Here is a 21390-nt window from a genome sequence, read left to right as displayed (position 1 = left end):
AGGGAGATGGCAGCGTGAAGGAAAGAATTCAGAAGTGCAAATAAAATAATTTGTTTAAAAAGGGAGGATCCATGTCACAAAAATAGTTTAAAAAAACTAGATGAGTGAGAATACTGTGATGCCTAGAGTACTGGGTTTATTAGATTCAAGAGGTTCAGGGTTCAAATCCTGCCTCAGATATTTAGTTTACATGAACCTTGCTTGGCAAACCACCCTTTACCTGGATCTTTCAAAGGGGAGGAGACATGGACCCAGTGGCCTTGAAGGTTCTTTAAACTTTTACTCTTATGATCCTCTGAACTTCCAGTCCTGCCCTGATTATCCCTGTCATCTCTAAATCCCTTCTGCCTCCTCTGAAGACCCCTTTGAGTTTGTTCTCTTACTGTTTTTTCTTTTTTATTTTACAGGAATGATTGACAGCCTCATCTCCCCAGACCTTATTGATGGTGTACTCACCAAGCTGGTACTTGTCAATGCAATATATTTCAAGGGTTTGTGGAAGTCACGATTTCAACCTGAGAACACGAAGAAACGCTTGTTTATGGCAGGTGATGAGAAGCCTTACCAAGTACCAATGCTGGCTCAGCTGGCGGTGTTCCGATGTGGTAAGCTCACACTCAAGGGTCCAGAGTTCAAAAACAAGGACAGACTTTTGTAAAATCCACTGTTTGGGGCAAGGACAGGGTAAACCAGCGTCTGGTACATATGAACAATGGTTGCTTTTGCTTTTTTAAAAATTAATTTTTTTTAAGTAAAAATAAAAAGCTTAGTGGTGAGAAGACTCTTTTCCCTTATAAAATGGTCTGTGGCCAGGCATTCATTTAAAACGTTTAGAGCTTAGTAAGATCTTTGAGAATCTATATTCCTTGAAAGTCCCTAAGATCATTTCCATACACCAAGAGTGTGGGCCATGTGACACACTATGTTTTAGTTCTCCGAATGCTAGCCCTGGCTTAATTTAGGGATGTTCATTGCCAGAGCTCTGGCCTATAGATAGTGAAGATTTTTAGACATACAAGTTTATAAAGCCCATATCAGAGAAATTATAATCTCTATCCTCGGGAGGATTTCAATCATAAAATTATAGATCCATGGGTAGTTTTAAGGAAGTGTGATATAATGGTAAGAGAACAGTCTTCCAAGCCAGGAATGCTGGCTTTAGGTCACATCCCCTGGGCAAGTGCTACAACTTTTCAACACTCTAGTTCAGTAGTATCAAACTCAAATAGAACACAGATCCCTAGGGATTACATATTGACCAAGAAAACAACAAATGGGGGTGGATCCTGGAGTCAAGAGGACCTGAGTTCAAATCCAGCCTCAGACACTTAACACTTACTAGCCATGTGACCTTGGGCAAGTCACTTAATCCCAATTGCCCTGTCTTCCCCCTTCCAAAAAGCAAAAAATAAAAAGTAAAAAACATCACAAGTTAACATTATCTATGCTGTATTACATTTTAATTTATTTTGTTGTAATTTCTGTTACATTTTAATCTGGGTTAGGCTGCACTCAGAGCTTAACTCTTGCTATCAATATACCACCTAGGAGTAGGGTGGTCTAGTAAAACTTTTGCTTATTCAAGAAAGTGTTTTTTTGAGATCCTAACATGTTTATATCATGTCCTTGGGGCTATTGAAATACCAGAGAGAAGGGGCAGCTAGGTGGGCAGTGAATAGAGCATTGCACCTAGAGCCAGGAGGACCTGAGTTCAAATCTGGCTTCAGACACTTAACACTTACTAGCTCTGTGACCTTGGGCAAGTCACTTAATCCAATTGCCCTGTCTTCCCCCCTCAAAAAAAAAGGGGGGGGAATACCAGAGAGAATAGAAGTTGACTTAATATAAAGTTGTCTAAAAGTTAGGCTGTTTGAAAGTGAATGGAGGGACAGGTGTCTTAGTATCTTTCTCCATATCCCAACAGCATTAACCCAGTGTAACCACTTATCATCACCCTTAGTTTCTGCATTGCCTGTAGTGATCTTACCAGGATAATAGAACATATGTCCTTACCAGTTTTTAGCACAGGTCTACCATAGGTACTTTCTGGTAATAGGCATGGAGTCAACTTGCTGTTTGCAAAGCTCTTTCAGGTAATCTTTGCCATGGTGTGGGGAGGAAGAAGTGCCCATGTTATATTTATGGATCTATACTAGAAATTTGACAAATTGTTATGGTCAATTACAGTTAAGTCATAGTCAACGACGCTAAAACAAAACTCCAAATTAATCATTAGAGGTTGGAAAAAAAAATTGCCAAATTTTGCCATTTCTTTCTAGAGTGTAATTTTTAATAAAATAAATAGGATAACTATATAGAGAGAATTTTTTCTAAAAACTTAGTACCATGTCAGACTCAATAAACATTTATTAAGTATCTGTTACGTGTAAGATACTGGAGATAGAAAGGCAAAATCAACATTTTTTTCTGCCTCTAAGCTTACCTTTGGGCGTTAAGGGAAAATAGTCAAAATAGTCATCATTTACACAAAAAAGTTAATACAGTGTAATTTTTTTTTTTAAGCAATCGGGGTTAAGTAACTTGCTCCAGGTTACACGGCCAGTTATTTCTGGGTGTGGTGCTGAGTATCTGAGCCCGGATTTGATCCAGGTCATCCCAACACTGGAGCCGGTGCTCCTACTCGCTGAGCGACCTGGCCACCCCTAAGCAATCGGGGTTAAGTAACTTGCTCAAGATTACACGGCCAGGTGTTTCTGGGTGGGTGCTAAGTGTCTGAGCCCAGGATTTGATCTCCAGGTCTTCTCAACAGTGGAGCCGGTGCTCTTACTTGCTGTGCTACCTGGCCACCCCATACAGTGTAATTTTAAGAGGAAAAGAATGGTAACAAGCGAGGCTCAGGAAAGGCCTGTGTAAAGAGGTGACACCTAAACCCTTCTTTGTAAGTAGCTCAAGGTTCTATGAGACAGAAGTGAAGAGATGGTATACTCAGACACATGCGCTGCCCACTTGTACAAAGACAGAAGGAGAATAGAGGGTCAAAGATGGGAGTGAGACTTAGACATTTTGGAAAGTTTAGACTTTCTAAAACTATCCCAAAACAGAGGAAAATAAACTGGGACTTAATTACTTTTATGTCTTGTATAGTTGAGTTAGATAAGTGATTTCCATCAAGCAGCTTGGAACCACATACAGATTTTCCTCTAGTCACATCAAATCAATGGATTGGCCCTGGACTAAGAGAATATAGTAGTTTATAACAGCTACCTAGCAAGCATTTATTTGTGCCTGTGACAAGAATCGGAACTATTGCCCAATCTGTTATCTGTCCAGGGTGACTAAGGAGAACCTAGTGAAAATCATGATCCAGATTTGGGCATACGTCCTTACCAATTTTTAACACAGGTCTTACATAGGTACTTTCGGGTAGCAGGCATGGAGTCAAGTTGCTCTTTGCAAATCTTTGCCATGCTGTGTGGAGGAGGAAGTGTACGTGTTATACTTAGGGTTCTGTACTAGAAATTAGACAAATTATGTCATGCTCAGTTACAGTTAAATCATAAACATACATGTTTATTGACTGAGTGAAAATCATAGTATCATAGATTTAGAGTTGGAAGGGTCCTTAGAGGCTATCGATTTGAACCCCTTCATTTTACAGATGAGGAAACTGAGGCCCAAAGAGGTTAAGTCATTTTCCCAAGGTCACACCAGTAGTAATCATCAGAGACTAAATTTGAATCTAATTCTATTTTAGGAGGGACAGCTAGATGCACAGTGGATAGAGCACTGGGTTTGGAATCAGGAAGACTCATCCTCGTGAGTTCAAATGAGGCCTCAGACTTTAACTCTGTTTGCCTCAGTTCTTCATCTGTAAAATGAGTTGGAGAAGAAAATGGCAAACCACTCCAGGATCTTTAACAAGAAAGCCCCAGAAGGTGTCATGAAGAGTCAGACATTACTGAAAAATAACTAAACAAAAAAACTATTTTAGGAAGGACCCTAGCCATTGCTTCTCCTCAATAATGCCTCCCCGCCACCTTCCCCTTTCCTCTTTATGGGTTGTCTTCCCCCATTGGAATAATAATTCTGATCAACATAGCGACCAACCAAAATTCCAAAGAATTTGTGATAAAATCTACTACGCACCTCCAGCGAAGAGAGCTGATGAACTCAGCAGAGATTCCTTTCTCTCTTTCTTTCTTTCAACATGGCTAATGTGGAATTTGTTTTGCATGACTACATATTTTTAATGGGTTTTATTTTTCTTGCCTTCTCATTGGTCGAGAGATGACAAGGAGGAGAGAGAAATGTCAGAACTGAAAAGAAAATCAAAGTGAATTTTAAAAACAGACTAGAAGCTCCTTTGAGGGTAGGAGCCTGCTTGTATTTGCATCCCCAGAGGCTAGCACAATACATGGCACAAAATAAGCACTTTAGTACCTAACGGCATTTGCATACTTTAATAAACGGGATGTCTGAAGAAATGTATATTACTCAAGCCAGTGAAGTAGATTCAGAAAGCAGATGGGATATTCACCTTATTGATATGATAACTAGATTGGTTTCTTCTGGTATTTTTAAATTTTTTTTAAAATCAACAGATCTTTTAGGTGTTAACCTACTATTTTTATGGACTAGGAAGCCATATTTAGTTCCCACTGTTAGCATACACATTCACAACACTGCACTGTTGTCCATAAAGTAGATTCTTTTTTTTTTTGCCTTTTAGAGGGCCATTTGGGGTTAAATAACTTGCCCAAGGTTACACGGCTAGTATTTTTGTGTGGGTGTTAAGTGTTTCAGGCTGGAACCGAACTCAGGTCCTCCCAACTCCAGGGCCAGTGCTTTACTCACTGCACCACTTAGCTGCCCCTATAAAGTAGATTCTTGATAGTCCTGGGAAGACATTTGGCCACATGTGATGAGAGTTGATTAGTGTGTAGAGAACCAGAAGAGCTGGTTTCCTGTGTAAAATCTTCCTAGAATTATTTATTTGAAAAGAAAGCTGCATAAACTCTTTGCTTTGTGTTAGGAAAGAGAGCTCCCCCCCCCCCAGAAAGGATAGGATCACCTTTTTAATATTTTCTCTTTGGGGGTCAAGGGTAGAAATGAAGTATAATTGAATGGGCGGATTCCATATAGAACCACATACTGGAATACATAAATGCTCTCTAAGCATCCATGGTCTTTTTGATATATTTTCATTCCTTATTTTCTTATTTTTCATTCAAATCTTCTAGATAACAATTCTTTCAAGGAGAAATGTTCATCTTCTCATATATTTTCTTTTCAGGCTATCAAGTGAGATTGCCTCCTTCTTGACAGCATTCTCCAAAATCTTCTAATTAGAAAGCTATTGAGTGTCCTTTAATACCCAAGAATGTAACAAAGTACATAGAATTTTAGAACTGGGACATATTTTAGTAATGGGAAAAGACATTTTGTGTTCTGCCAAGAGGCTGCCTATACTCCCTTCTGCTCCTGATTTGATCCATTGTTTTATGGAAACAATAACTTTCAGCTGCAGCAGGTGTGATTTCTTTTGGCCGCTGAATTATCTTGTGTTTAGAATATGACTTCAGAAGTGAAGTAGCGTTCAAGAAGATTGGGATTCTAGAAAATTTCCATAAAATCATGGAATGAATTATTCCTGTCTTTTAAAAAGTGGTGAGAGAATATAATGTAGTCTCTGAAAAAGCCATCTTTTCTCTTCTTTTTGGAGGGAGACTTTTAGTTTATCTTCTTTGCCTCAACCCAACCCATCATTTACATTATCTACCTATTTTCTAGCAGGTATATGAATGAACACAGACAGATTTGTGATTTAGATCATGGAGATACAAGATTGTAATGGGAGATAGGCAAGGCAATTCTCATTGGCGGTATGTAAAGGCTGGGCAGTGATTATTATAAATGGAAATATGTACATACATACATATGTGTGTATGTACATGTATGTATATATGTATACACACATAGTCTTCATTCACATATAAAGAGAGTCGCTTTTATGTTTGTACATATACAGGATGCATCCCTGATTGTTGACACTGTATTATTCGTAAGGTCATACATTTAGACCTAGAAAGGTCTTTATTAGCCATCTTTTCCAGCTCCCCACAAGTAATGGCTGAGTAAAATAAACTCCCAAAGTAGTGAATTGACTTTCACAAGGCCACATAACATTTGACCCCTGTCCTCTCCATCATTAATGACTTAATCCTACCGATTTTTTTTTAAATGTGGCTTGTTAAGAAAAAATAATTTGCTCCAGTCTTCTAAATAGTCCTAAAGTATTTCCAAATTTCCAGTGAAATCACAGGCACTCTCAAAAAGTAAATTTCTGGCAGAATTAAGACTGAGATCATCATTGCTCTCCAAGGAATCAGAACAATACTAATAGTCCTAACTTTGCCCTTGACAATTCAAATCTCAATTTTCTTGAGAATATTTAATGCCTAAAGCAAAGAGAAAAAAAATAGAGAATCCCTCTGTGTTTTGTGGGACGGAGCCTCTCATATCCTGAGAGTTATTATGTATCCCTGACCAGTGGCCACGTGGGCTGGGGCAGCTGAGTGGCCTTGTTGTCTGAAGGCTGTGGACAGAGGGAACACCATGTTCCAAAAGTTTACACTAATATCCTTGTCTAAATATTTCCTCTTTAAAGAGAAGCTGGTACCACGCATTCCACTAGTTGGACTAGTTGTATTTCATTTTATGGTCCAAGATGTTCTCTGGGTAACAGAACGCCCTATAGCCCACGTAGGGACAGAATTGTTTACATTTTGGATAGGTAGAATTTATAGCAGACTGAAGGTTTCCAGAACCCTGTGGAAGAGGGAAGACAACTGCAACAAGCTGTTGCCCCTGATAGAGAGGAATTAGCTCATGTGCCATCTTCTGCAAAAGACCTTTCCCAGTCTCTTAATGCCTTGTCTTCTAAGATTACTACCTTCCATCTCCTCTGTATATGTCTTGTATAGACTGTGTCAGTTAGTGCTTGTGAATATGTATTTTCTCAACCATTAAAATATTAGGCCCTTGAGGGCAAGGAATTTTTTTTCTTTAGCATTTTCTTTGTTTCTCCAGTACTTAGTACAGAGCCTGGCAACATTTTTTGTTCAGTTGTATCTGACTCTTCATGGCCCCATTTAGGATCTTCTTGGCAAAGATACTGGAGTGGTTTGCCATTTCCTTCTCCAGCTCATTTTACAGATGAGGAAACTGAGGCAAATAGGGTGAAGTGGCTTTCCCAGGGTCATACAGCTACTAAGTGTCTGAGGCTGCAGCCTGGAACTCTATCCACTGAGCCACCTAGCTGCCCAACATAGTAAACTCTTAATAAGTCCTTGATAGATAAAAGTTCTGGTTTCCAGGAAAAAGCTGATTTCCCTCTAATGCATTGATGTGTTTTCCTTGAAGAGAGCAAAACCCTTCAGGCTCTTAGTACCTCTGTTTTCTCTTCAACCCTTCTCTTGGATGTCTCTATTCTCCTTTGATCTTCTATACCAAGCTTACCAGGTAGTGTGAATGGTTTGCTTTTTAAAGTAGAATCTCTGATTTCAAACATGTCTCTATTCTCCTTTGATCTTCTATACCAAGCTTACCAGGTAGTGTGAATGGTTTGCTTTTTAAAGTAGAATCTCTGATTTCAAACATGTAGGGAACTTCAAGTGACATACCCCAACTTACTGTGCTGAAGAGTTGCCTGGGGCCCTGAGAAGCTAAGTTGGCCATGATTTGCCATGGTTATACAGCCAGTAAGTATCAGTGGCAGAGCTTGAACCCAGGTCTTTGTGACTCTGACACCAACTTCTGCCCAACTATACTGCTTCTAATGTTAATATAGTTTGGAGAGGTGGGGGAACACCAGACTTGGCAGCTTACTATCTGTGACCTTGAACTAGTCACCTCACCTTTAAATGCCTGTGTACTTGTCTATAAAATGGAGGAAAATAGTATTTGTACTACTTGTGTATTCCAGGAAGTTGAAGAATGTGCTCTGTAAATGTGCTTTGATGTGTCTGTGTGCTGATGGATCTGTCCTGTCACTGATGGGGATATTCTCTCTGGGCAGCAATCCACCCACATAAATCCCATGGAACTTCTTGTTAGGTCCCTTGACAGGGGTGGGATAACAGCTGGACACATGTACTCTTCATCAATCATCTCTTCTCTTGCTCTCCATGACTGGCTAGTCTCTGGCGGATCTCTGGAGTCCTTTGTGTGATTAATCCTTCAGTGGCCATTTGTTATACCCGATGCACACCCACTGACAAACTCTAAAAGAGGGCCACTCACTACATCCATGTTAATGGAGGCTATTTGCATGAGTTCTAAGGACTTCTTAAAATGAGAAGATTTGATCAGTTTCCCTGCTACCTTTCTTTGGGAAGGCCTCTCCAAAAGGGTAATTATGGAACTATATAGTAGCCACACTGGGGAAAGGGGGACAAACCCACACCTCACTTTGACATCAATCAATATGCAGTATTATCCATCGATCAGTGTGCATTTACTCAGAATCTAGTATGGAGCACTTAGAGATTTGTTAGGCATCAAAGACAGCAAGGTCATTGATGGTCACCTGGGGCCACCACTGGCTGCCTTAATTTTTGTCCTGCCACTGGACTTCGAAGAGCCAGAAAGAGAGACTGAGGCTGAAGACTTTATGTAACTCTGTATCACTTAAATCCAGTTCACACACAAGTCAAGACATCATCCTGTGATGTCATTGGTTCTCTTCAGAAATGAAAGACAACAAAATGACAAGTGCTATGCTAAACAATGGGGAGACAGATGGGTCAAGAAACATTTCTTCAACACCTGATACAAGGTGCCAGACATTGTGCTAAGAACTAAGGATGCAAAGAAGGTCAGAAGGCAGGCGCTCCTCGTAAGGACGTATGCAGGACAAATGGGAGATAATCAATGATGCCTGCCCTCAAGGAGCTTACATTATACAGGAGACAATGTGTACGTATGTATGTACAGATATCTATGTGTACATATATACATACACACACAATACAAAGGGCTTTTGGGAGAAAGCGCCTGGAGCTGGGGTAGACGGCAGTGCAGGGAGGAAGAGGTCAAGAAAAACTTCAGGGAGAAGTTGGTGCTTGACATAGGCTTGGAAGACAACTAGGGGTTCCAGGAGACAGAGGGGTAGAAGTAAAGATTCCAGGCATGGACCAACAGCCAACACAAAGGCACGGAGGTGAAAGTTAGAGTGCTGAGTGGGAAGAACCCCATGTAGGCCATTATAGCTATAACAAAGAGTGCCTGGAGGTAGAATGAGATTAGACTGAGATTTATTAAAGGATTTTCCATAAGACCAACTGAAACTTCAAAAGGGTTAAAAACTGGAAGGATGCTGTGGTCCTCAAAGTCTGCATCCAGGTTAGGGTGGTGATGTGGGACCTCCTTCTAAGCTGGTTCTATAGCTTGCTTCTTTTTTTTACAGGAAATGTCCCATCTACCTTGTATGTTAGGAATGCTCCTTTGATTTGCAAGAGTTGGGAAGTGGGGGGTAGAGACAGGTTATCATTGAAGAAGCAAAGTGGTTTCTGTTAATCTCCACTTTTAAAGTCCACATTTTGGAAGTTTTGAACATTATAACTGATTGGGAAGGAAAAATGGAAAGAGAATCTGACCCTTCCTATGGGAATTTGAGCCTATTTTCTTAGAGATTTGGAGACTGTTCTTCATTGCTTTGGTTTGACTTCTGAGAAACTATCCCCTGCACAAGATGGCGGAGTTGTTCATGACCCGATTTAACTCTCATCTCACCTTGACCAGCCTCCAGACTCTAAAGCAGTGATGTCAGACTCAGAAATAGGGACCTGAACTATACCTAAGGCTCCTCAGGGGCATTTATTGACTTAGAAAACACGTATGCTTGTTGTCAATGTTCGATTGTATTTTTCTTTATTTTGTTAAATATTTAACAATTACTTTTGAATCTGGTTTGGATTTCACTCCAGAGGCTGTTTCACTCCCCAAGCTACGTGTTTGACACCTCTGCTTTAAAGCATGCTATACGTACAGTGAAAAAATACATTGCAACTATTGAATGGGCTAGCAGATAATTGTCCAAGGCTGTATAGACCCTGATGCATCTCTCCATTGCTGTTCAAGTGAACTACAGTAACTTTAATCCTTTGGGGAATGAATGAGTAAAAAGCATTTAGTAAATCCTTTCTCTGTGCAGGGTATACGAAGTATAGGGTATACAAAGAGAAAAGTCAGTCCTTGTTCTTAAGGAGCTTGAATTCTAATGGGGGAGACTTCACAGGTGGAAGGTTTCAGCTACAAGTCGCTTGGGGATTGTGGCCCTTCATGGCTCCCAGGTCTACAACATCACCAGAAGAATATTGGTGTTAAAAAGATGGGCTTTCATGTCCAGGAGAATGGGGGTGGGGCATGTCATTGGAAACACGGCATAGTACTAGCAAGGTACTCCATCTGTTCTCCTCATTCCCAGTTCAAAGCACAGCACATTACTCAGTCTGCATGTACTGATGGACCCAGTGGGTAGTTATATATACATGTACTGTATATGCCAATGGACAAGCTATAAAGGCCATACATAAATCAATTCACCATGTTCTGTATCTTTATGGACTCTGGATGCATTTACTTAGGATGGTTACAGAAATGAATGGAAAAGGTCCCTTATTATCCTCCTGTTCGTACCCTGTGGCAAATGGCAGGACACCAAGGCAGCCTGAATTCACTCTTTTTTTCATAATTGATCCCCACTTAATGCAAAGCCCAGAACTGAAAGTAGTTCTGAAGACTGGGTCTCTGCCCTTGCATTTCAGCTGAATCCCACACCAGGACAAATGCAGTGATTGTGAAACACTGTAGCCATCCTATTCAGACATCCTTTTAATTTGAAGAAATGTAAAGCTGCATGGGGAATAAAGATGTAATTATACTTGGCCTTGTTCCTTCTAGGGAGCCATTGTCTATGGAGACGGAAATGTCAACCTGAATTGCCCTCTTCCCCTGGGGGATGTCCTAGTGAACACTCTGTCGCTTTCTTGTTGGCAGCGGTGCTCACAGGAGTAGGACAGTCTATGAATTTCTAGGAAACCATGGAGCCTGTACTGAAGCTGACTCTGATTTCTTTTCCCCTGTTTAGGGTCAGCGAGCACGCCTAATGATTTATGGTACAATTTCATTGAACTGCCTTACCACGGAGAAAGCATCAGCATGTTGATTGCCCTGCCAACAGAGAGCACCACCCCACTCTCCGCCATCATCCCTCACATCAGCACCAAAACAATACAGAGCTGGATGGCTAACATGGTGCCAAAGAGAGTACAGCTGGTTCTGCCCAAGTAAGCAGCACTTTGTACTGAAGATAAAAGCTTATGGGATGAAAGTGCTCAACAGACACTTGTTGGATTAAATTTGGGTGCCAGGTGGAGCCGTGAGATAGTCTTACCACCATCAGAAGCCTGGTCTGGTAGAAAGGGCATCTAGCATCCTGAGAGTCACTGGTCATAGGGCTACCATTTGTAGGTTGTGTGACTCAGGCCAAGTCATTTACATCTCTTTGAACCTCCCTTTCCCCATTCACAAAATGATAGTAATTAGACTTCTAAACTCCCAAGTCACCTCCAGCTCCATAGCTGTGAGTCCCAGGCTCCAGTTTGGGGTGCTAAGAACATATTTCTTCCCTGAAGCATCAACTGTTTGCCAAGAAGTTAGGCTAGGTGTTCCTGGACTTAGTTTACTACAGTCACCTACATTTACAAATGTGGAAGCTTTTACATTTCCCATCTGCTCTGAATTAGAGAATAAAGGGGCACTTTCAGAGTCTCTTTCCCTTTCCCCTCCCCTCCAGGAGGATGGAGCATAAGTAGATGGGGTCACTGAGCTTTTTCTCCCTTGCTTCCTTTTCATATGTATAGATTGTCTGTAATGCTATTAAGTATTGCTTCTATTTGCTTGATATTTCAATTTGGGGCTTAAGAATTAAGATGCCAGTTTAAATTCAGTTTGCCACTGTGTACTAACCATTTCCTTTGTTGAATTCTAATAGTACATGTTTGTTCCTTTTTAAAAATTTCTTTCTTGTACCAGATTCACAGCAGTAGCAAAACTTGATCTGAAGGAGTCCCTGAAAGCTCTTGGCGTTACTGACATGTTTGATCCATCGAAGGCAAATTTTGCAAAAATAGCAAGTATGTTCGACAGATTTTTGTTCCTAAATACACCTGTGCTTTCACTTAGGGGTAGAGGCATGGGGGCACTAGTATATAGGATAGAGGGCTAGGCTTTAAGTCAAGATCTGGGTTCAGATCCCACCTCTGAGAATTTCTGGCCATGTGCTCTGGGCAAGTTACTGACCCACTGTATGTGTCTCAATAGCTGCCTAGGAGGTACCTACTAACATCTTTGCAGATTCTGACTAGGAAGAAGGAAGGAATTATCTGAGAATTGTAGATCCTTCACATTCATTTCTGTGAGAAGCAACCAGAATTTAGTGTGTGTTACAACTCTCAAGGTGACCATTTCAAATTTTAATTTATTTTGCTGTGGACACCACAAAATGGTCCAATTGAATATGGATGATAGTTATAATCTTTAAAGACTTGATTAAATTTATCAGAATTTATCTTTAAATTCTGGGAGCTTTCATTTTGTAAAGTGAGTGTTCCAAGCCACTTGACTCTTCCTTTTAAATTCCTACCAGTGTCTGAAAGCTCAGGGTTCATTGTTGGCCATTTCAAATGCTCAGATGTGAGGTTGGTAACTAAAGGATTACCCTGAATCCAGAAGTTCTATTTCAGGTATGTTTATATCTATGAATCTGAAATGAAATCCTAAAGATGAGCTTGATTATAGTTTGCTTTGAACTGAGAGAATAATGTTTCCTTTTCAACCACTTTTAAGATTTACAGGTTTGAAATTACACTTATTACATCTCCCTTTAAATAGCATTTTTCCCAAAATACTATTTCAAAGGTGCAATCTCAATACATATATATGTATTCTGGATGTATGTATATTTACCTTTTAAATCTTTGAATTTCCTCTCTTCCATTTTCAAAGTAAAAATATCTAACTAAATACTTCATGTGTGTGTGTATATTTATATTTGTGTGTATACATTATGTGCGTGGTACACACACATGTATATGTACATACATGTGTATATATACACATATTTGTGTTCATTCCCTCAAAAGTTAAGAACTCAACCAATTATCATTAATCCATCAATCGGGATAGAGCTGTGGGTGTTCTCCCAACCCTCCAGCTCTGTGTACCTGCCAGGTGATAGAGGTGCCTGACATTGTGAAATGGCAGCTACCTACAGGAGCATGACAGTGCACTTTAACAAGGATGTTCTGCCTGTGGCTTTGTCATTCTTCAGTGGGTGAAATGGATGCTGGTGGTGGTGGGAATGCTAGGCCTAGAGCTCCCTTGCCTCTGAGCTCTTAGAGAAGCTTTGGGGTGCAGTGAGTTGCATTTGGAGTCAAAGAACCTGGGTTTAATTCCCTGTTCCTACTTCTTACAAATCTGTGTGATGTTGAGCAAGACAGCCTCACTGGCCCTCACTTTCCTCATCTATAAAATGAGGTTGGGTTAGATAATCTCTACTGTCTCTTTTAGTTCAGAATTCATGCTCCCATGATCTATGGGGCATCAGTCACCTTTGTATGGAAGGTGTAAGGTCAGTGACTCCTCCGACATGGCTTCCCATCTCACTAAGCCTCATCTGTGAAACTAAGGGGTTGTATTAGGTGACCATTAAGGTCCCTTCAAGTTCTTAGAACTTTCATATAATTCAGCAGAACTGAAAGTTATCTGCCGTGACACTGAGACAATAAGCTTCAGTCATTGGCTAACCAGATCACCTCCCCTGCCACCTTCAAGAATAATACTAATAAGGGGTGGCTAGGTGTAGCAGCAAGCACCCCAAGCGCGTCCTCAGGGTTTGCTGCCCATACAGGTTCTTGGATCTGCTTTGTTAAAGGAAAGCAACTCAAAATGGGTTAACAAGCTTACTTTAATCAGTCAGACATATATTGTTTACCTTGTTCAGGAGAAAAGGTCAGCACCCTGAACCTCAAAGTATACAGGCATAATTATCAAGACAGAAACATCAAGTAGACAGATTTCCAAACTGTCCAACCATTACATCCATACCCAGTCAACATCTGGGTTTCCACATTCTGGGTTTTTCAAAGCCGGGGGACTCTCAACAACGGCTTCCCAGAATTCAGATCAAATCACAGAACACTTCTCAAAGTGAGTCCCAAAACAAAGCTACACATCAGGGCTTATATAGCCTTCTCCTGGCTCAGAGAATGTAACAACCTTATTGACTCACTGGCCCATCAAGAAGTATCTACTGAAAAACAAGCCTCCCACCCCAGACTCCAGGTGCACTTTAGCCTAGGGGCAGGGAAGATCTTTAAAATTTACATTCTCATTACACTAGGTGACTCAGTGAGTAAAGCGCTGGCCCTAGAGTCAGGAGGACCTAAGTTCACTTCAGGCCTCAGACACTTAACACCCACACAAAAAAACTAGCCATATAACCTTGGGCAAGTCACTTACCCCCAATTGCCCTCCAAAAGGCAAAAAAAAAAAAAAAAACGCTAATATCAGGGCATCTAGGTGGTGCAGTGAATAGAGCACTGGCCCTGGAGTCAGGAGGACCTGAGTTCAAATGCGGCCTCAGACACTTGACACAAAACTAGTCGTGTGACCTTGGGCAAGTCACTTAACCCCAATTGCCCTGCCTTCCCCTCCCAAAAAAAGCAAAAAAAAGAATGCTAATGAATAACTAGCAATGTATATAGTGTCTACTGTGTACCAGGCTCTGTGCTAAGCACTCTACAAATATTCTCTCATTTGATCACAACAATCCTGGGAGGTATTATTATCCCCATTTTACAGACGAGGAAACTGAGGCAGATATCGGGTTAAGTGGCTTGCCCAGAGTCCCATAGCTAGTAAATGTCAGAGGTTGCATTTGAATTCATTTCTTCTGGACTCCTGGTCCAACATTCTATCCACTGCACTACCTATGTGGATAATAAATAAAATAATAAATGATAATTTGTATGGGATTTGTACACGCTAGCCAGACCTCAGAGACCAGTGGTGGTGTGACTTAAAATTCAGTCTTACTTTGTTTTGCCTGAACAGGATCAGGAAACCTTCATGTTTCTCACATCTTGCAAAAAGCAAAAATCGAAGTGAGTGAAGATGGGACCAAAGCTTCTGCAGCAACAAGTAAGTCCTGAGTGTGGATGCCATGTGGCGGTTGCCCAGAGAACATAGCCCTCATCCAGCTAATGAGCAGTAGGCCAGATAAAGCAGGCTCGGCTCCTCCGCCTGTGTTCTTTCTTCACTTTGGACGCTAGGAAAGGCCATGCTTTTTAGACCATGATCCAAAGGTGGTAGGAGGTATTCTTTCTCAGAAACTCATTCCTCCCTCTCTCTCCAAAGTAACTTCCCTCTCTATCTGAAGCAAAGTGAAGGGTTGACATCTGTCTGATAAATCCTAACTGTGTAGTTCATACATTCAACAACCTTTTATTGACAGTTTACTGTGTGCAAGGCATCGTGCTAGGGAAGAGAGAAAGTTGAGATAAGTCACAGTCCCTGCCCACACAGAGTTAACAACCCAGAAAGCTGAAGCACACAGACAATCAGAGAGAATCATCTAGATAGATGAAAGACCAGAAAGACCTGAATTCAGATCCACTTAATAGTTGCATTACCTTGGGCAATCTCTTGACCTCTGCTAGCCTCAGTTTGCTCATCTGTAAAATGGCAATGGTAATAATACAACTTACTTTCCAGGATTGATGTGAGGATCAAATGAAATAACATGTAAAGCACTTTGCAAACCTTCAAATGCAATAAAAATGTTAGTCATCATCATCACTATTAATAGAGAAACATAATATATTACATATCTCTCCATAAAGAAACGTATTTGAGTTATTTTTCCAGTCTTGCTCATTGTGATGCCAAATCTACTTTTTCCCTCCATGGTTTGAGTAATGTAGGAGAAGAGCAAAAATCAGTGGATCATTCACTTGATTTCTTCATCTGTCAATCAATGAGCATTAATTATTAGAATGTAAGCTCCTTGCAAATAGGAATTGTTTCATTCTTATACATGTATCCCAAGCACGTCAAATTGCCTGGTAATTTGATTGATTAAGCACCTACTGTGCACCAGATACTCCACTAGAAACTGAGGGCACAAATTGGGAAATAAGATATACAGGCAAAGGGGTATAGAAATCTATCTTGCCCTACAAGAAAGTAAGGGGGAAGGGGCGGCCAGGTAGCACAGCGAGTAAGAGCACCGGCTCCAGTGTTGAGAAGACCTGGAGATCAAATCCCGGGCTCAGACACTTAGCACCCACCCAGAAACACCTGGCTGTGTAACCTTGAGCAAGTTACTTAACCCCAATTGCTTAGGGGCAGCCAGGTGGCTCAGCGAGTAAGAGCACCGGTTCCAGTGTCGGGATGACCTGGATCAAATCCGGGCTCAGATACTCAGCACCACACCCAGAAATAACTGGCCGTGTAACCTTGAGCAAGTTACTTAACCCCGATTGCTTATAAAAAAAAAAAAGAAAGTAAGGGGGAAGGGGATAAGGAAGGGGGAGTGATAGAAGGGAGGGCAGATTAGGGGAAGGGGTAATCAGAATGCATGCCATCTGGGGGTGAGGGGAAGGGAGAGATGGGAAGAAAATTTGGAACTCAAAATCTTGTGGAAATGAATGTTGAAAACTAAAAATTAATTAATTTTTAAAAAAAAACTGAGGGCACAAAACAGAGAATGAAACAATCTCTACTCTTCGAAGTACATGTAGCCAAGATTACAGAACCTGAAGAAGCAGTTGGGATTCTTTTTTAACTGAAGTGCTTCCTCCAAACGGTGCAGTATCACAAAGTACAAACCTTTATAACAACTGCAGCCTTCGTTAATGTATTTTGGTCTCTGAAAGCTTCCACTTAGGGTCCTAATCGAGGTTAGATGAGTTTCCTTAAGTAAACTTTGTTTTCATTTGTATTTTAAAGGATGGTGGTAAAAGTCCAGGATGTTTAGAAGGTTAGGAAAGGCTGGAGGCATGCTTTTTTATTTTGTACATTATTATATTCTTAATTTTTTATTAATATTCTTAATATTTGATATTGAGTAACGGTCCCCAAGTGGGACCAAACGGATGGGTAGGAAGGGGAAAAAAGTTGCCGTTTGACTAACACTGATAAACTATAAATGTACCACAGTGAGACTGCAGGTGAAATTCCTTGTTGCCATGCATGCCGTTTGACATAACAATACCACTACTAGGTCTATATCCCAAGAGAGGTTAAAAAACGAAAGGAAAAGAACCTAGCTGTACAAAAATATTTAAAACAGCTCATTTCTGGGGGCAAAGAATTAGAAATTGAGAGTATGCCCATCAGTTGGGGAATGGCTGAACAAGTTGTGGTATGTAATTATGATGGAATACTATTCACTATAAGAATTGATTAGCAGAAGGCTCTCAGAAAAACTTAAGACTTATATAGGTTGATACAAAGTGAAATGTACTGAATACAAAGTAACAGTAATGTTGTAAGATGATCAGCTGTGAATGGCTTAGCTATTCTCAGCAATACAACGATCCATGACAACTCTGAAGGATTTAGGATGAAAAAAGCTACCTGTCCCCAGAGAAAGAACTGATGGTATTGGAATACAAATTGAAACAACTTTTGTTTGTTTGTTTGTTTTTCATTTTGTTTTTCTTGAGTTTTTTTGTCTATGTTTTCTTTTACAACATGACTATTATGTATATGTTTTACACGACTACACACATAGAACCTATATGGAATTGCTAGCCTTCTCAGTGGGGTGGGGAGGAGGTGGAGAGGGAGGAAAGGAAAGAATTTGGAACTCAAAGTTTTAAAAACAAATGGTAAAAATTGTTTTTATGTGTAACTGGGAAAGAATTAAATACTAAATAAGTACAAAAAAAGTAAAGAAATCTGAGCCAAGGGATAAATCATTACTGACTTTTAGTAAAGTACATATATGATGAAGTTATAAAATGAATAGAACTGTATAACCTCTGTACTTAAGAAGATATAATTAAAGAGAATTAAATTTAAAAAAAAACCAACAACAAAAAGAAATTCCTTTCTGGTCATTAAAAGAGCACCAGAACTTCATTATGGCAGAGTTAGTTTTTAGTATATTACAATATGCTGTGTATCAGTCAGTCATATGTAAGGGACAGTAGCAGCAAGATGGGGAGAAGATAGGGCAGGAAGGGAAGAGACACAATAGTTTAAAGCACACACCTTGTTTCAAATGATGTTACAGACTAGACTAGAGGAGGACTGGTTTATATGCACACACAAAATTTTACTTGCAAGACTGTGTATCATCAATGCAAAATAAGTGGCATCTGAGTGATATAAAAGAAACAGTCATAGTGGGCTACAGAGGTCAGAGAAGACTTCATAGCAGTGGCAGCTCGAGGAAGGTCTTAGAAGATGCTTACCAGGTAGGCAGACTAAAAGAGGATGGAGAGGCATTATAAACAAAGGAAATGGCATTAACGAAGGTGTTGCAATGTGTCAAATCATTCTCACTGAACCATACAAGACAAGGGGTTGGGGGGAAGAGTCTGGTGTGACTTGGTTCTCTAGTTAGAGAAATACTCATTTCCACCCCAGTCCCCTTTCCTCCTATGTCTTGTTTGGATTACTGACATTTTCCTCTTCGTTTCTCATACCTTTTTCCCTTTCTTTCTTAGCTGCCATTCTAATAGCAAGGTCATCACCACCTTGGTTTATAGTAGACAGACCATTTATATTTTTCATTCGACACAACCCTACAGGTAAGTGATTACTACTGATTCTATCACGTCCCATACCGAATGCTGGCATTCAAAGAATTATGTGGGGAGCATAGCTCTATCAAGCCTTACAGCCCAAGGGTTGTAATTGGCAGCAATTATCTAGCCTTTGTATACTATATCAATCAACCTTGAAGATCTTCAGGGTGGTGTTTTTAGATCTCAGAAACCTTTTGGCAGGAGCTCATTTGTGGCAGCATGCTGCCAGATAATGATGGGACCTTTCAAATTTTGGCAGAATCGTAGGTGGGTTTCTTTTGTAATTGTTTAGGGTATAATAGCATTTTAAAGGCATGATGGTTGACTTACTGAAACCACCTGGATTTTCCAAAGACTTAGAGGTAGTGATCAAATTTAGTAGGAAATTTCACATTTTTTTTTGTGTAACACCTATGAACATGTTGCAACACTCTGACCCATACTTAACATGTTCGTTGACTGTAGAGCTCTGAAGACTTTAATCTTGCATGTCTTTAATATATTGCCATATTGGTCCAAAATACAGTTAAGCAACTAAAATGAAATCTCTTTGAAAAGAGAGTAAGGAGATAGAGGCACGGGTATAGAGATTTAGAGAGATTCCTAATACACACAGAGAGATAAAATTATTATAGTGAAAATATGTATTTACAAGATATACTTGCCTAGAAATAGAAAAAGGTTTTCCTCTTTCTTATGATTCAAATTTAAATGGTGTATTCATTATTATCTTTTGCTCTTGTCTTAAATCATTTTGAATGTCATTCTTCTTTACTTAATCCCTTTGCAGTCTATAATCTTTGCTATTATCTGTGACTCTGAAGGGTGTGTAGTGGAAAGACACCCAGATTCGGAGTCAGAGGACCATTTCTGCCTCTTAAATTGTTGGCAAGTTACTTAACCTCTCTAGGTTTCAGTTTTCTCATCTCCAGAATGATGGGGTTGGATTAGATCAGTTGATCAACAAGCATTTGTAAAAGTCCTACTATGTATATACAGATACAGAGAATGAAGTAATCCCTACTCTGTGCTCCAGTGATCAGAGATCATGATCAGGTTTTATGAAAGCCAGGTTTGGAGGAATTCAGTGTTTGGATCCCTTTTATCACAACTCCTACATGCCTTAGTTTCTATTTGCATAGGTAGCTATAGCCAAAGACCCTTGTTACCTGGTGACCAGCCACCCCTCTGATAAAAAGCAGGTCCTCAGCTGACAGTTGCCAGCCCTGAATTGGATTTTTGCATGCAGCCCATGAGGACCTATAAAAGCTTTTGTTCTAGTAGCATAGACTTTGAGAACCCATGGTCATCTCCATGCCTCTGTGGCTTGATGTAGCCCCAGAGGTCCCTGTACTTCACATCTGGGCTAGACAGGGATACCTAGTATCAAAAAAACAAACAAACAAAAAAAACCAAATTAACAAATGAATGCATAAGGAGTGAACTCTATGTGACAACTTTTATTTTTTCATTTTACTCCTCTAGGTGCCATTTTATTCGTGGGACAAATAAATAAACCCTAAAGAATATGCAAAAAAAAAAAATGCAGTTTTTCTGAGAGGCAAAGACTCCTTTGCTGTGAAGGAAAGACTCCTTGATGACTACATCTTTAATAGTTCTGTTGAATATTTTTGTACATTACTCTGACTCTGTTCCAAAACTAGGTCTTAGGAAATTTGGCTGGGTATTTTTTTTTTTTTAATAGAGCCTCCACCATAGAAGCAATGCTGTTCTGGGCTAAGTTTCCTAGGGGGAGAAAGACAGGGATGGTTGGAGCATTGCAAGGAGTGAATAGAAAGGCTTAAGACTTCAAAATGTCGAAAAGATTCTTCAGACTACTGAATGGTTACCTAGGCTAACAAACCTCTTGAGTATTTACTGTCAGTTTCAGGATTTAAAAAAAAATTTTTTTTTGAAGCCGTGGCTTTGGGAGAAGCAGCTTAACCAGTGTGACTAAAAATGTTGTTCTAGTGTTGACTTTTTTTCTATGGAATTCTCTTCTTTGCCCCTCAAAGACTTGACAGTAAGCATTTGGGGGATAGAAGTAACTCAAGTCTCAGCCTTTTGTGCGTTTTGTTTTTGTTTCCTATAATGCATGTATTCACTAAAATAAACTCTAATGAACCAGTGGTGTCTTTGCTAGACAAGGTTTGCTCTTCTGTGCTGGGCTGGGCTTTTTCCTGGACTTGCATTTTTGTATTTTGTACAAAGGAAACAATAAAGTGTTTGTAAACAGTGGGAAAAAATGCTCCTTCACCCCTCCCCTCTCTCTCCTCCCTCCCCCCTGGAAAAAAATCCTTCGTACTTTTTTTTTCTAGCATTTGAAAATAAGATAAAAGATTTTTTTTTAGGACCACAGAGCAGTGATACTTTGATCTGACAGCAAACTTTTCTTTCTGCATGTCTGCCCTTAGCAAAACAACAAAAAAACCCAACACCTCCAGATCTTTCATCTCCTTTTTCCTCTAAACCTGACAGCTAAAAACTTAATTCAGTCCTTCAATGCTTCTTTGTTCCTCTAGGATTGCAGAGGAGTAGCCTGAAAGGT

General features: G+C 40.1%; 1 protein-coding gene across 2 annotated transcripts in view; it reads left to right on the top strand.

Annotated features, from left to right (window-relative positions):
• SERPINE2 (serpin family E member 2) overlaps positions 1–21088 on the top strand; it is an 81104-nt gene extending 60016 nt beyond the window's left edge. For both annotated transcript variants that reach the window (XM_069104534.1, XM_069104535.1), the window contains exons 4-9: positions 408–605; positions 11111–11309; positions 12058–12158; positions 15139–15225; positions 18762–18845; positions 20328–21088. In XM_069104534.1, the coding sequence (XP_068960635.1) occupies positions 408–605; positions 11111–11309; positions 12058–12158; positions 15139–15225; positions 18762–18845; positions 20328–20365 (707 nt within the window). In that variant the 3' untranslated portion in view covers positions 20366–21088. The remainder of the gene's footprint in view (positions 1–407; positions 606–11110; positions 11310–12057; positions 12159–15138; positions 15226–18761; positions 18846–20327) is intronic.
• Positions 21089–21390: the final 302 nt, after the last annotated feature.

This window comes from Petaurus breviceps, unplaced genomic scaffold (genome assembly GCF_028583685.1).
Source record: "Petaurus breviceps papuanus isolate PSGF00001 unplaced genomic scaffold, PetGlider_PUasm1.0 688, whole genome shotgun sequence".
Lineage (NCBI taxonomy): Eukaryota > Metazoa > Chordata > Mammalia > Diprotodontia > Petauridae > Petaurus > Petaurus breviceps.
Note: the sequence above shows the minus strand (reverse complement) of the source record. Positions and strands in the feature narration are given on the sequence as shown.